At 42.7% G+C, this 16,081-nt stretch overlaps 1 protein-coding gene and 1 long non-coding RNA gene across 3 annotated transcripts in view; one reads left to right on the top strand and one right to left on the bottom strand.

Moving 5' to 3' along the window:
• The window catches only part of LOC141779529 (uncharacterized), a 128,952-nt gene that overhangs the window by 46,903 nt on the left and 65,968 nt on the right, over positions 1-16,081 (bottom strand). The window lies entirely within an intron of this gene.
• Positions 1,254-12,794, top strand: LOC141779522 (methyltransferase-like protein 27). 2 transcript variants are annotated; one of them, XM_074654400.1, is made up of 6 exons: positions 1,254-1,366; positions 7,867-7,996; positions 9,558-9,686; positions 10,106-10,241; positions 10,349-10,441; positions 12,199-12,790. In XM_074654400.1, the coding sequence occupies exons 2-6, from the start codon at positions 7,880-7,882 to the stop codon at positions 12,438-12,440; spliced, it is 717 nt and encodes a 238-aa protein (XP_074510501.1). In that variant the 5' UTR covers positions 1,254-1,366; positions 7,867-7,879; the 3' UTR covers positions 12,441-12,790. The 2 variants fall into 2 exon arrangements, with proteins under 2 accessions (XP_074510501.1, XP_074510502.1); XM_074654401.1 differs by lacking the exon at positions 1,254-1,366 and having other exon boundaries at positions 5,835-7,996; positions 10,106-10,214; positions 12,199-12,794.

The following is a 16,081-nucleotide window of genomic DNA, read 5'->3' as shown; positions in this document are numbered from 1 at the left end:
GAAGGTCTCTCCATGAATCACTGCTGATCCTAGTGTTGGCTTTACCTGCTTCAGCCTCTGGGGCTGAAGCAGGAAAAGAACCGTTATCGTCTCCGACCGGGTGCCTGTGTCTCCCTCCGGCACCCGGTCGGAGACGATAACATTTCTCGCTGCGGAGCCCCGTCACTTCACAAGACACGGAAAACCTCTGTTGGTCTGGAGGAGCTGCAGCAGTTATTTCTGCACAAACGTCCACTGTACATTCACTAGATATTTTCAGAGCTACTAACTCTTCTGCAGTGTGTAGTGTGCACGCATGCACGTCTAGAGGTGGAGCGAGAACAAGCGGCGTGTGAGTGAAGGCAAGCAGCGGAGCAGAGACTCCGGTCCTGGAGACCAAAGCTACGGTCTCCCCCGCCTACTACGACCGCTGCCAACACTGTTTAACAGACGGGCTTCACTAGATACAACCAAGAGGCTTTGGTGCTTCCGTGTAGTTTGTGTTGGAGTCTGATGGTACGTGTCCACAGGGTGTCTGAACAGCGTAGCCACACGCGCGCGCATATGCGAGTGCGCATATCTCGCATATGCGAGCGCGCATGGGAAACCGACCCGGTAGATTTATACGCTTAAAAAGTTACAAACAGTCCCTTTAAATTAAGAGTGAGTGTGAGAAATGAAACCCTGATGAGTTAACTGTGAATCCCTGGTCATCTACTAAGAACATGTGCCAACCAGCTAGTTGATCATCACTGACTGTAACAGGAGTGTGACAAGACTGTTCCCACCTGCTTCAACACAGCCACCATTGTCCCTATACGTAGAAAGTCACCCCCATTCTGATGAAGTGGTTTGAGAAACGGGTTCTCCAGCTCATCTAAAACAACATCCCAGCCAGCCGGGTGTCACCAGGACTTTCTAGTCTCTTTGTTGGTTTACCTGGTCTGGCTCTCTGTCCCTGTCTCCAGCTCCTGCTCACTTCTGTCAGGTCATGCACCCTCCTCTCACTCCCTGGACCTGCCATCCTTTAACCATCCACCAGATGCCGTCAGACTCTCTCTCCTGACATCTCCACCCACCTGCACACCTGTTGCCATTTCCCTCATCAGCTCTGCCAGGTCTTCCCCGCCCACATCCTCACCTGCATCTCATTCACTCCTCAGCCACATTCCACATACAGATAATCGTCATTGTTACATGCTGCTGCCCAACAACTCAAAGTCTTCACAGCCCCGTACCACGTTGGACGCCAAGTCAGACCATTAGCCTGGTCGTATTCCTGTGTTCGAACTCAGGTCCACCCAGACATCAGCCTTATAAACCTGCTTCCATCAGAACTGCTCTCACACTCATACTTGCTTCTCTACCTGAACTCATTCACATACAGGTGAGTACAAACTGTCCTCACACTTTTATCACACTCAGCCTTTATTTCTATTAGTGCTGCAACTAAATGATTATTCTCAAATCTGGTCTTGCAGACAGGTTCTGAATATTTAAGTATCATTTAAAAATGGGATATGTTTAAGGAAATCAGGTTGTGTTTCTTAGAGTTATGCTTCATACATTTAAAAAGAAAAATGGTAAAATCTAAAAAGTAAAAAAGGACAAAAGGTCCAAATCATTGAAATGTGTCAGTGAAATCACAGTTTGTTTCTCTCTTGTAGTAACATCACATTCAACTCACATCAGTTAAACAGCTGCTGCAACATAAAAAAATTGTTGCAGCTTGTTTCTCAAGTTGTGGTTGTAGTTCCTGATCAAGTCAAGTCAACGGTATTTGTATTGCCGTGTTAGGTTTAAGTTTTGTTTGGACCCCAGAAGCAGAGACGGACTCAGGTAAAATGAGAACAGAGTTTAATTTCCAACCAGGAAACAAAAATGCAGGCAGGGTGGCAGGGAGCTGGCAGGCTCGTGGTGAGGCGAGAATGAACACGAGGCTGGAGCACATAGGGTCTTTCCCATTAGTGCTTTTATACGGCTTGATTCCTCTCCTCGACTCCTCGACTCGCGTCTTAGTCCCGCCCACGGGAGATGCGAGCGGAGGAGGCGAGGAAAAGACTCGAGGAGAGAGGAAACGAGGAAATATGTTTTTAGAGACATGAGACGTTGGGTACGTTCCAAAGCTCTTAATTTTCGTTTCCTCGCTCCTCGATCCTCGCTTGAACCGGAAGTTGTTCTGGTGCGCCATTTTGAAGACCGTTCCAAAGCCCTTATTTGTGCATCGAGGATCGAGGAGGCTTGCCGGAGGAGCGATGAGCGAGGATACACCAGTGTATCCTGCACGGAAGTCTTTTACCGACCGACACGCCCCCTTATTGGATATCAGTTACTGATTGGACGCTGCTGCCGATCAGACTGATCTGATAACTTTACCTCTCAGCATCACTGGAGTTTCATACCGGAGTGAAAACAGATCACAGATTAAAGGTTTTATAGTTTAGTTGTCTTCTGATTCACCATCTAGTTATAATCTGTGTTAACTGAAGCTCTGAGCAGCAGCAGAAGGACCTGCAGTATCTCTCCTTCACACACCGTCACTGAAGCAGCCTGACAGTCAGAGGGGTTTATAACACCTGACAAACTGACTTAAAATAACTTTCTGCATTTTTTAGAATGATTTGTCTTTTCATGATCTGTTATTTCCCCCGTTAACTTTTATTAATGAAACTATTAAATTCAGAGAGAGAAGGAGAGTCTGTCTGTCATTAACAAACACCTTTTACATCATTTATCCTCATTTCCATTCAGTCACATGAGGCTGATGATTCCTGAACGTTGGGTTTGATATGAGTTACATCATTTACATTTTCCCTTTAGCCTAATAAATAATGTCCAGTGTTCAAAAAACACCACAGTCATATTCTGGGTTATGAAATAATTAACTCACAATCAGAATATCAATAACTACAGACGCTAATAATGAATAAATAATATAAAGTTATTGTGCCAGTAGAGATGGTTCCTGAGCCTCTAAGCAGTCCATAGTAGAAATACAGGTTGCAGCTTGCACTTGTCTTTATTAGTATTACTACAGTTCAGACACAAACAGCTGTTAAAGTTTACTGACAGCTGATCCAGATGTGATCAGCTGCTGCTGTCATCAGAAACGGACGTCGCTTCACGTGACGCATCACGTGACGCTTCAGAGGAAACGACCGTCCCATGTCGCTTAAATCGTATTTCCTCGTTTCCTCTCTCCTCGCATGGTTTCCTTGCGTCTCTCCATGCTTCCCTGGTGGGAGGGACGCAAGGAAACCATGCGAGGAGAGAGGAAACGAGGAAATACGATTTAAGCGACATGAGACGGTCGTTTCCTCTGAAGCGTCACGTGAAGCAACGTCCGTCTCTGATGACAGCAGCAGCTGATCACATCTGGATCAGCTGTCAGTCAACTTTAACAGCTGTTTGTGTCTGAACTGTACTAATACTAATAAAGACAAGTGCAAGCTGCAGCCTGTATTTCTACTGTGGACTGCTTAGAGGCTCAGGAAACATCTCTACTGGCACAATAACTTTATATTATTTATTTATTATTAGCGTCTGTAGTTATTGATATTCTGATTGTGAGTTAATTATTTCATAACCCAGAATATGACTACGGTGTTTTTTGAACACTGGACATTATTTATTAGGCTAAAGGGAAAATGTAAATGATATAACTCATATCAAACCCGACATTCAGGAATTATCAGCCTCGTGTGACTGAATGGAAATGAGGATAAATGATGTAAAAGGTGTTTGTTGCTGACAGACAGACTCTCCTTCTCTCTCTGACTTTAATAGTATCATTAATAAAAGTTAACAGGGGAAATAACAGATCATGAAAAGAAAAATCATTCTAAAAAATGCAGAAAGTTATTTTAAGTCAGTTTGTCAGGTATTATAAACCCCTCTCAGTGTCAGGCTGCTTCACTGACGGTGTGTGAAGCAGAGATACTGCAGGTCCTTCTGCTGCTGCTCAGAGCTTCAATTAACACAGATTTGAACTAGATGGTGAATCAGAAGACAACTAAACTATAAAACGTTACTCTGTGATCTGTTTTCACTCTGGTATAAAACTCCAGTGATGTTGAGAGGTAAAGTTTGAGAGGTAAAGTTATCAGATCAGTCTGATCGGCAGCAGCGTCCAATCAGTAACTGATATCCAATAAGGGGGCGTGTCGGTCGGTAAAAGACTTCCGTGCAGGATACACTGGTGTATCCTCGCTCATAGCTCCTCCGGCAAGCCTCCTCGATCCTCGATCCTCGCTCCTCGATGCACAAATAAGAGCTTTGGGACGGTCTTCAAAATGGCGCACCAGAACAACTTCCGGTTCAAGCGAGGATCGAGGAGCGAGGAAACGAAAATTAAGAGCTTTGGGACGCACCCCGGGTCACAGCCGGAGGATCGAGGAGCGAGGAGACGAGGAGGCGAAAAATGCTGAAATGAGAAGCAGCTACGGTGTGCCTCGTTGCTGCCCTGGGAGGAGCCAGCCACGCCCCCTGCCACACAAATGTCCTGCCAGGGGTAAAAGAGAGAACAGGAAGGGGAAAACAAAACACCAAACAATACAAGACACAAAACCAAAACCAACAGAATCGTAACATTGCCCAATGTAACAAAGGCGTGGATTAAAATCTCTGCATCCACCATCGATGTTGCGTAAATGAAAGAAGTGTGTGTTTAATGTGCTGATCAAAAGAAAGAGTTGAATCGAACGAAACGCTGTTGAACTCTGGGATATCACACAGTTATCTAAAGATAATGTTACCTGATCAAACTGATGTCTATGTCGAGCAGGGCCAATGACCAGCACCTCAGTTTTATCTCAATTTAGGAGCAAGAAATTGTTTTGTATCCAACTTTTCACCGCAGACAGGCAGGCCTCTAATTTAATAATTAGAGGCCTTTTATAGGCACATACAGCTGAGTATCATCAGCGTAACAGTGAAAACTAGCAAATGCATTTCCTGCTGAAAATGCGTGGGAATGCTGACAGCTGAAATGTATTGAAAGCATTGCTGAAAATGCAGAAATGTGAAATGACTTGCCTAAAAATGTTAAAGCTAAAATGCATTGCGCTGCACTGCTGAAAAAAACTAGAAAATGAAATGTACAACTGGCAGAGTTGGAAGCTGAACTGCATTAGCTAAAGAAGCTAAGAGCTGAAATACATTGCTAGAAAAGCTGGCAGCTGAACTGTAATACTGTCAAAAGTGGTAAATTAGAATTTTCCTGAATAGGCGGAAAGAAGAAATGCTTTGACGGATGAACTGCATTGCTAAACACAAAGAGAGACAGAGAGAGAAAGACAGACAGACAGAGTAGTATTTGTGTGAAATAAACCTTTAAAACTATAAGTGCTTGGACAGAAATAGTATTTTCACTGAATGAACCTTTAAAATCTATAAGTCGTTACACAGAAAGTGGTATTTGGGTGGAAAGCAGCAGTAGTAGTTGTAGTAGTAGTAGTATTAATAGCAGAAGGAGCAGTAGCAGTAGTAGTAATAATAGTAGTAGTAGTAGAGGCAGTAGGAATAGCAGCAGTAGTAATAGTAGCAGTAGTAGCAGCAGTAACAGTAGTAGTAGTAGCGGTAGTAGTAGTAGTATTAGTAGTAGTAGCAATAGTAGTAGTAATCGTAGTAGTAGTAGTATTAGCAGTAGTAGAAAAAGGAGCAGCAGCTGTATTAGTAGAAGCAGTAGGAACAGAAGCAGTAGTAGAAGTATTAGCAGCAGCAACAGTAGTAGTAGTAGTAGCTAGAACTTTTAAAACTGTAAGTCGTTAGACAGAATATAATAAATAAAGTTACTCTATAGCAGGTATAGCAATTAAAAAATTAAGTTTTTAAAGTTGTAAAATGAACTAACAGCTGAATCCAGAGTTATTTTCCTCGGCATAATGAACGCGCATCAGACCCACGAGACTGCGCCGCCCTGCGCGCTCATGTGACATATCGGGTTCTGCCTGCCAGCTTCCTGCTAGCTGTAATAATGGAGATATTGGCAGTAATTAATCAATAATTAATCAATCAGTAAAAATCCTGATATGCCTGGTGCTGTTTTTTTTAGGAAAAAGAATTGGTCCCCACAGATTTGATTTTCACTACTTAGTGTGTGCCCTAGTGGTCACAGATGGTATTGCGGTGTGTGAACTTGCACCCGTGGGGACATTTTCCTGAGAAAGTGTGTAACTGTGTGTAATCATATAATCTTCATATTTTATGAATATTGTTACAATCTGTGCACTTTTATGTGATCAGACTTTTATGTTATCTAATTAGTTTTCCTAAAATCAACGAGGGAAAGGGTTAGACTTTGCACTTGTTCTTACATCCGTTGATACATGTGATGCTCTGTGCATTTGTTGTAACTGTTGAACGGCGTGTTTAAAATGTGTTGGTCTTTGGCACCGAGTATTCTCAGAGATACACAGCAATGTGATGCTGTTTTTTCTAGTTCTATCAGTGTTCTTTATTCAGGCCCGAGAAGAACTTTTCTCCTACTTCCTCTTCTTCTCGGAGCTCCTCTGTGCACATCTGTTCAAATATCACCTGGTTGGTTGCGTGACCACCAGAGTCCAGAGACCAGTTGGTGAGTCAGCTCATTGATACACTGTACTGTGGAGGGAACACATCACCAGTACAACTGTAAAGTCCATCGATGTATTAGATTATGCAGTTTGGCTAAATATGAATAATGGATCTCTGACAGACTGACAGACTTTTAGGTCTCCAAGTTCATGGTTTTAAGTCTCTAAAATCATTGTTACCCCCTACTTGCATGGAGGTGAAACAAAGAAATAGAGTTCTTGTTGTGTTGGCTGGTTGTTTGTGCGTCCCAAAGTTCTGCTTCTCATGAAGTAAAGTTAAAATGAAGGCAGAGAGAGGCTTGTAGGATGCAAGGGGATGAATGTTTAAAATAAGTGCAAAGACTGGCTTAAAATAAAAGCTTTGTGAAAATATGAGCTTAATTTTTCCCTTTTCATGATCCTTTGTACTGTTATCGACCACCAGCCATAAGAATATTTGTTGTTTTTTTCTCGCGTTGTCAGTCGGATTGTAAACGCTAATGCAAGCAGGCTAACGTTAGCTAACGTAACATTACGCTAAACTATCAGTGACACGTTTATAGGCATCGATAAATTACCTTATCAATGTAGATGTGAAGCTACAATGCTACACTCTGCACTACGTGTTTATTTTTCAGTAACTAAACCGTTGTCAGATAGAGACCATCAGGATGTTAATTGTGTTAGTGAAGCAGAGTCAGCTGAATCAGCATTCCCACAATTAACTCCATGACTATTTGGCCAAGAGGTGAGATGTATAATCCAAATCCAAACAGTACAGTATAGTGCAGTGTGAAAGGGCTGTAATCTGACATCTCCCTCATAAACAACAGAATAAACGTTATAACAGACCAGTCTGATGTGTGTTCAGGTGTGTGTGTGTTATTCTATAACAGCCAGGTGTAGTTTACAGCACCAACCTGACTCTAGCTAAAGCTTTGGATATTAGCAGAGCATTAGAGATCGCTAAAGAACAAATCTACATAATGGTGAATGCAATAAAGGAGACAATAAAACCAAAAGCCAATAAAACAGTGTCTTCTCATTACAAAAAGGAGAATATGACATCCAAACAAAAGTCTGCAACAGATGTGGAAAGACACATGGTCCAAAAGCATGTTCAGCTTATGGAGTTAAACACAGAGCTTGTGGAAGAGGCAATCACTTTGCCAAAATGTGCAGAATGAAAGGAGTCCAAGCGGCATAGACTGTGGATTCACTGTTAAGGGCAGTCTTGAATGCACCCAGGTGAATGCACTGAGCAAGACAAGTAACGGGTCTTGTCTTGTCTTGTCTTGTCTTACCTTACCTTACCTCTTATCTTGTTTGGTTCAAGTCTGCAGAGCATCATGTCCGACTCCTGCAGAGCTGAGGACGATGCAAGGGCCGCATTTCAGACCTGCACACATTTTGATGCAAAAGACCGAGTTCAGTTCTTCGACAGCTGGGCAGAAAACTATGAAACGGTCAGTTTAAAGAATCAATCATTGTTTTTCCATCTCTGAAGCTCTTCTGGGCCTTTAAGCTCCTTTCCTTGCACATCTTGCACTAAACTGTACAGCGCTCTCATTCTAAAACCGTTGTATTTTACATATTTGTTGTTATTTTATAGTAACCTTTTCATATTTTTATTGTACACTGTACTGTACCTGCTCAGCAGCAAACAGCAAACAGTCCCAGTTAGAGACCTGCTGGTGAACACAGTGGCGCATTGAACAGTTAAAGAGACAGATATTTCCATCAGGAGCTGGTGGAGACCAAACACAGAGCTAAAAGAGAGAGAATATTGCACTTACATTCATAATAATAATAATAATAATAATAATAGCTTGGATTTATATAGCGCCTTTCATGAAACCCAAGGACGCTTAACAAAGACATAAATAAACAGAACAAATGTAACATAACAGTAGCTAGGGGCCATAGGCCTTGGTGAAGAGGTGGGTTTTGAGGAGTCTTTTGAAGGTGTCCAGAGATGGTGCGTTGCAGAGCTCTATGGGGAGAGAGTTCCAGAGGGTGGGGTGGGGGCTGTCACACTGAAAGCTCTGTCCCCAAAAGTTCGCATTTTTGTGTAGGGGATGGAGAGCTGACCCGTGCCTGAGGATCTCAGGTTCTGGGACTGTGTGTAAGGGTGGAGGAGGTCAGATAAATACTGAGGAGCCAGGGCATTGAGGGATTTGTAGGTGAGGAGGAGGATTTTGTAGGTGATGCGGGACTTGACCGGGAGCCAGTGGAGGTGGATGAGGGTCTGGGTGATGTGCTGCCAGGGCTTGGTGCGGGTGAGAACCCTGGCAGCCGAGTTTTGCACATACTGGAGCCTGTCCAGGGCTTTGCTGGGAACCCCGGACAGAACTCCATTGCAGTAGTCCAAACGGGAGGTGACGAAAGCGTGGATGAGGGTTTCTGCCACAGAGTCAGAGAGTGATTGCCGGAGACGGGAGATGTTTTTGAGGTGGAAGAAGGCGGATTTGGTGATGAACCTGATATGAGACTGGAATGAGAGTGTTGGGTCCAGGATGACACCCAGGTTGCGGACTTCCGAGGATGGGGAGAAGGTGACACAATCACAACGACTCCTAATGAATCATCCTGTTGCTCTTTGACTGCTGGATGTGGAAATAAGAAACTGTTTACTAACATGTTAGCATCAGCTACTTCATAAGATTATCACAAAAATGGTTTTAAAATAACAAATCTCAAGAAAACATTGTTGAATTCTGGTTTTGACTTGAAACTGATGTTTTTACTTATTTTTCTGTTTTTTACCGTGACAATGTACATTATTAAACATCACTGTAAATTTTAACGAGTGTTGGCCAAGAGGCTCATTTGTTGTTAAGATGAGAAATTATCTATTAAAATAACAATATATCAGACATGTAAAATCAAAACAACACAAGAGATTATTAATCAGTGGAAGAAGTATTAAGATATTTCATTGAAGTAAAAGTACTAATACACAGTGTAGGAATACTCAGTTACAAGTAAAAACTACCAACTGGAGAATTTCACCTTTTTTTTAAACAGGATCACGTCCTGATGAGCTACAGAGCACCATACCTGGCAGTAGACTTCCTGTCTGATAACTTCTCCGGGAGTCCAGAAGAAGCTCGGGTTCTGGACGTCGCCTGTGGGTCGGGATGGGTCGCTAAACTGGTGAGACCGTTGCTCTAAACTCAAAAGAGTCAACACAAGAATACGTTTTGATCAGACTTTATTTTGAAAGTCCAACGTTGATACAACAATATAAAATCTAAAGGACAATCACACCAGACCCTTTTTATTCTGCAGAGATGTCTGGAGAACGCTAAAGGCAGATTGTAAATATATAGTTTGAGTTGAAGAGGAACAACATACAGACAAGACATCTGCATAGAAATGTATATTATAAGTCTGATAGAGCAGATTCACTTTCATTTTATCAAATGTAACATGTTATTTCACCATCAATTGTTAATTCTAAATTACAGAATTCTTTCCAGGGAAGTGTGAAGGAAGAGGAAGAAAAATCTCAGTCTTCAGAGGTTAAAAAGTCAGTGTTAATGTTGGTCGTCTTCTTCTTCTTGTGTTTATAGATGGTTGAACTGGGCTTCAGGCACTTTGTGGGAGTGGACGGCAGTAAAGGCATGCTGGAACAAGCTGCTAAGACCAGCCTCTATCAGGACCTCAAACTGGCCTTACTGGGTACAGAACCACTGCCTGCACAGACTGGTACACTACACTCACACATGATTCACTCACTGCTCATCTTTAACAGTTTAAATTTGACGTCTGGAAATTGAACCTGGCTGCTCTTCCTCTTCTTGTCCTGGTTTCAGGTATGTTTGATGTGGTGATCATCGTCGGTGCTCTGGGTCCTGGTTATGTACCGGTCAGTGTTGTCAGGGAGCTCTGCGACGCCGCCAAACCAGGTAACCAACTAGCAACCTGCACCACTGCGCTACACGGCATGGAGGATGTTCCCATGTTCTTAGTTTGCTGCCACGACATGCACCGACGACCTTCTGGTTTCTCCATCATTGCCCATGTGAACGTTTAAGTCCCCTAGCAGAACTATAGAGTCCTCTCCTTTCCAGGGCGCCAGCCAGAGACTCTAAGGAGGTCGGGTACTCTGAGCTGCTGTTTGGTGCATAAGTACAAACAAACTGAGACTTCCTCTCAGCGACTCGCAGCCACATAGAGGCGACCCTCTCGTTCTCCGGGGAGAACTCTAACACAGCGGCACTCAGCCGGGGGCTCATGAGTATCACACCCACCCAGCAACTCTCACCCTGGGCGACTCCGGGAAAGGAGAGAGTCATGCCCGTCTCTAGGAATTTGGTTCCATAACCAGAGCTATGCGTGGTGGTGAGCCCAACTATATCTAGTTGCAGTAATGTGCCGTGAGATCTAGGGTCAAGTAGGCCGGGACGCACACACACATGTATCATGTGTCAGCAGGCGAGTGCACAATGCAGTCTAAGAGAATCCTTCAAAATCAAGGTCGTGAAATACCATTACCAAACTTAAACAATTACTACATTACAGTCCCCATTACAATACTCTCCCAATAGGCTACATCTGATAACTGCAGTGCATTGTTTGCGTAAGAGAGACAAACAGACGGAGAAAGAGAGAGAGCGACAGCTCCATCGAGAGAGGGGAGAGAGAGAGAGAGAGCAAAAACTTCACAACAAATAGGCTTATGCACAATAGTCTCACAGATCCACGTATTCAAAATGTGCAACATCTCATCCCCATGATTCATGCCATCCACACGGTTATCCTGACATCAGCTATTTCAAATCAATAAACTTAACTTACAACACAAGATCGCGATCTTTGACCATGTACAATATTTCACAACGGCCGCCGCTGTTGAGCATGGCGCTACCCCGGGGCTAGGCGCTACACCGGGGCGCTAGGCGCCTAGCCCCGGTGTAGCGCCTAGCGCCTGCGAGTGCAGCATTCGCATAGTAAAGTTACGTTCAAAGGCAGCGTAGCGATCTGCCTTTTTACGTACATCTTAAACTATATGGGAACTGACTCCGCATGCGCAAACCCACATCCTTACGATGATATGACAGCAGGCCTGTAGCTGCTCTGTGCTGGCAACGGCTACCTTACTGCCGCCCACAGGCCAGGCTGCCATACAACGCAAGGCTGAATAGCTTGTGCAGCCTCTGCCTGGCCAGAAGCTGGTGATGTTGATGTTGTCATTTTTAATAGGCTGTGAAAAGTACCAAATGCTGCCACATTCAAACCTATTGTAAGGTATCTGAAATCGAAAACATTAACTGAATGATTTCGTTTTTGATAATAGCCTTGGGTAGGCAGTGCCTACCCTGCCTACCATGACTGCACACCGCTGTCTAGTTGATACCGCTCCACCTCCCGCACCAGTTCTGATTCCTTCCCTGCCAGAGTGGTAACTTTCCACATGCCAAGAGCCAGTGTGCGATGCCGGGGATCAGCGCGCCTAGATCCCCGCCTTCGCCTGCTGCCCAGCTCGCGCTGCACCCGACCCCAATGCCTATCCCTGCAGGTGATGGGCCCACAGGGTGTACACATGACACACCAAAAGCAAGAACGGCATTCCTATTACATGCAAAATGACTTGTGAATTATTGTGTCATTCATACACCATTTAGTGTGACCGTGGCGGGAATAATTTGTGTGTTCTCTGCAGGAGGTTTTGTCTGCATGTCGAGATGCGGCCACAGATCAACTCCAGGAAATGAATACAAGAAGGATCTGGAGAGAGAGCTACAGCTGATGGAGGAGGAGGGACTGTGGAGTCCAGTAGGACTCAAACAGACTGACAGATACATGGAAAACCCACGTCTGAGCCCTGACAGAGTCAAGAGCCTGCAGAAGGAGGAGCGATACCTCAGCGGGAGTGTTTATCTGTTCAGGAAATCCATCCATTAAAATCTATTAATAATCATACTTACGTTACAGAAGTGATTCAACATTCAACAGAAAATAAAGGAAAATTGACTCACATAAAGTGTGGATTATTCATGATGATTGTGAGGCTGTCAAAACATTAATTGAAAGAAGTTTAAATTAAGAGTGAGTGTGAGAAATGAAACCCTGATGAGTTAACTGTGAATCCCTGGTCATCTACTAAGAACATGTGCCAACCAGCTAGTTGATCATCACTGACTGTAACAGGAGTGTGACAAGAGTGTTCCCACCTGCTTCAACACAGCCACCATTGTCCCTATACGTAGAAAGTCACCCCCATTCTGATGAAGTGGTTTGAGAAACGGGTTCTCCAGCTCATCTAAAACAACATCCCAGCCAGCCGAAAGAGGATTGGTGGATTATTTCTCTGTTGTTACAATGCTAATTGTGGAATGCTGATTCAGCATTCCCAGTATTGTTCTTCTAAGGTTTATTCAACTTCTTCAACTATTTCTTCCGCCCCTTTTTGGCCTTTAACTAGTCCTGCATAGTTTCAGCTACAGAAACCGTTCAACTATCAAACTATTCAGCTCTTTGAGGACATTAGTGCTATGACCTGGCTTGTTTCAACTATTTATACTTTTTAAAAAATTAAGCTTTTTCCACATTTGTTTTACAATGTAACTCAATGGAGAAAATCTTCAAATCCTCTTAAACCTACTCCACTTTGAAATGCTGCTGCTTCCGCATACTTTCAGCTACAGACTCCATTTAAACTTTAAACAGGTTACAAGTCTTTGAACTATTAAGCTATGATTCAGCTTTTAGATAACTTTTATAGTTTTTCATTTTATCACAGTTTACGTTTTATGAAATTTTCAGACCATTTCAGATTTTATAATGGGTGTGTATTGCGTGGATTGTTAAGGGCTAGAGCGCGTGATGTCACAGCTAGAGTGGAGCAGAGCTTAAAAATCTTTTGAAAATTATCCGAACAAATTGCTACCTATCCCACAACTTATTATCAGTTGCTATAAGCCCCATAGATGTGGGTCAATAGGGACCTACTATGCCCACTAGTAGGTTTTATCATCTTCTTATCATCTGGTAGATCACCGATAGAAGGAATTAAAGAAGACGACAGTGACCTCTTGTGAGCATGGTAATTATGACAGGAGCAGAAGCGGAAGTCAGGCGCTGTAGTGTAGACAACAGAAACTGCATAAAGGGTGGAGGTCAGGGATGATTGATGGGACACAAAACACAGGGTTTCAACCAGGAAAACGGAGTTTGCGTCCTGTATGAAACCAACAATGTGTAGTTGTTTTTGTAGTTATTTTAACGCAAAACACGATGTTTACCCTAAACTTAACAAAAAGGTTTTCTTTTTGCCTCAACCTAAATAAGTTGTAGTTTTGTTGCCTAAACCTGAAAAAGTTGTAGTTTTGTTTCCTAAACCTAAAGAAGTTGTAGTTTTATTGCCTAAACCTAAATAAGTTGTAAGTTTATTGCCTAAACTTAAAGAAGTTGTAGTTTTATTGCCTAAACGTAAAGAAGTTGTAGTTTTGTTGCCTAAACCTAAAGATGTTGTAGTTTTGTTGCCTAAACCTGAAGATGTTGTAGTTTTATTGCCTAAACCTAAAGCAGTTGTAGTTTTATTGCCTAAACCTATAGAAGTTGTAGTTTTATTGTCTTAACCTAAAGAAGTTTTAGTTTTGTTTCCTAAACCTAAAGAAGTTGTAGTTTTGTTGCCTAATCCTAAAAAAGTTGTAGTTTTATTGCCTAAACCTAAAGAAGTTTTAGTTTTATTGCCTAAACCTAAAGAAAATGTATTTTTATTGCTTAAACCTGAAGAAGTTGTTGTTTTATGCATCTGCTGACTCGATTCTCTTTGAATTCAAGACATTTTCAGTCTCCAATTAATTGCTCTAAAAAACTCCTCCACAGTTGTGTTTCTGTATTTGGTCATGTCTCCATATTTGGTCGTATTCCTGTGTTTGGGTTGTGCAGAGCTCAGGCCCCCCCAGACATCAGCCTTATAAGCCTACTTCCATCATCACTGCTCTCACACTCATACCTTCTGCTTCTCTACCTGAGCTCATTCACACACAGGTGAGTACAAACTTTTCTCAGACTTTTATCACAATCAGCCTTTATTTCTATCAGTGTTGCAACTAAATACTTTTATATTTTTGGTTCATTAAAATCTAAGGTATCATCTTCAAATGTCTATGCGGTAATTTTGGCAGTAATTCCAAAGAAAATTCAAATAGGTTACTTACTAATTATCTTTGACACATTATTTGACACATGGGCCCCCTCCCCCCCAGGTCCCCCCAGACCCACCCAGGCCCAAATACTTCTCAACTACCAGAAACCTCTTCATCCTCCCTCTCATGCCCTCTGGCAGGAGTTGCAGAAGAGGGAAATAACCAGCGTCAGAGTGGAAGCAAAGGAAGAATTTAACTGAAGTTCATTGTAGTGAGACCATTTTTTTAAAACTTGACCTCACTGTATAAAATGACCTGTGGTGACCTCTAGAATAATCACAGCCTCATGAAACTTTACAGCCACAAACAACAGACCTAGAGCATTCAGAGGATTGATGGCTTTATAGCTAGATTGACATAAAGGGGTTCCTGAGCAGTTTACACAACACAAGTACTCGCCGTCTAATCGCCGAAAAATGCAATTCTAGCAGAAATCTCCAAATGTCATAAGGTTTTTATCCCAAATCACAGCATGGCTTTTTCTATGGTGTTCCTCAAGTTCTTGGTGTCCTAATGTGGTATTTTGGAGGGATAATTGATCATTTTTATCAATTCTCCAGGGGTAAAAAATTGTTAAATTTAGCACCAAAACTGCAACAAATGGTATCAATTCAAAAATTGCTGCAATAACTCTTGAGACATAACAGAGCATGGGGATGGTCATCATATACTTCTATCATAGGCCCTGTTCCCACCTGGTATTAACATGCGTCCTCAGTGATCGGATTACATGTGGACAACTTTAAGTACAGGTGTGAACGCACTCAAGACGCATTGATATCGGATCTTCCAGACCACATTCAGAGGCACATATGACCACATTCTTTTAGCAGTGTGTACGCAAATTTATTTATTCTTTTTTTTTTTCTTTCTTTAATTTATTTTTCTCTCCATTTTGTTCTATCCATATTTCATCTTATTTTGTTATGGGGAAAAGGAAGAAAAAAATAAATAAATAAAAAAATCCATAACTGGCCGGGCATGGGCCATGATGCCTCAACACCAACTGGGCTCCTTCTCCGTCTCCTCTCTCCTCCCTCCAATGATTTCCTATGGATAGAATAGAGAATAAGCCCTGAGCTATCAAACCAGACTCACGAATTTACGATACGTGTACGTGAATGCGTCCTGGCATAAGGACCGCATACCCATCTGATGCTTGTCACCATGGAAACGGCCTCTGTGCTCCACTGTATGTAGACTAGGCACGCGAAGGTCATTATTAACGTACTGTCGGAGATGCGTCGGTGTTTTTGTTCCGCTGCTTTGCGCGGAGCTGACACCCGACCGCCCACCTGGTACAATAACCTTTTATTTTGATGTTAATACAATGTACCAGAATTAACGAATATGTAGGATATTACTACTGACATTCATGTAATATTACGTCAC

Source organism: Sebastes fasciatus, chromosome 12 (genome assembly GCF_043250625.1).
Source record: "Sebastes fasciatus isolate fSebFas1 chromosome 12, fSebFas1.pri, whole genome shotgun sequence".
Taxonomy (NCBI): Eukaryota; Metazoa; Chordata; class Actinopteri; order Perciformes; family Sebastidae; genus Sebastes; species Sebastes fasciatus.
Note: the sequence above shows the minus strand (reverse complement) of the source record. Positions and strands in the feature narration are given on the sequence as shown.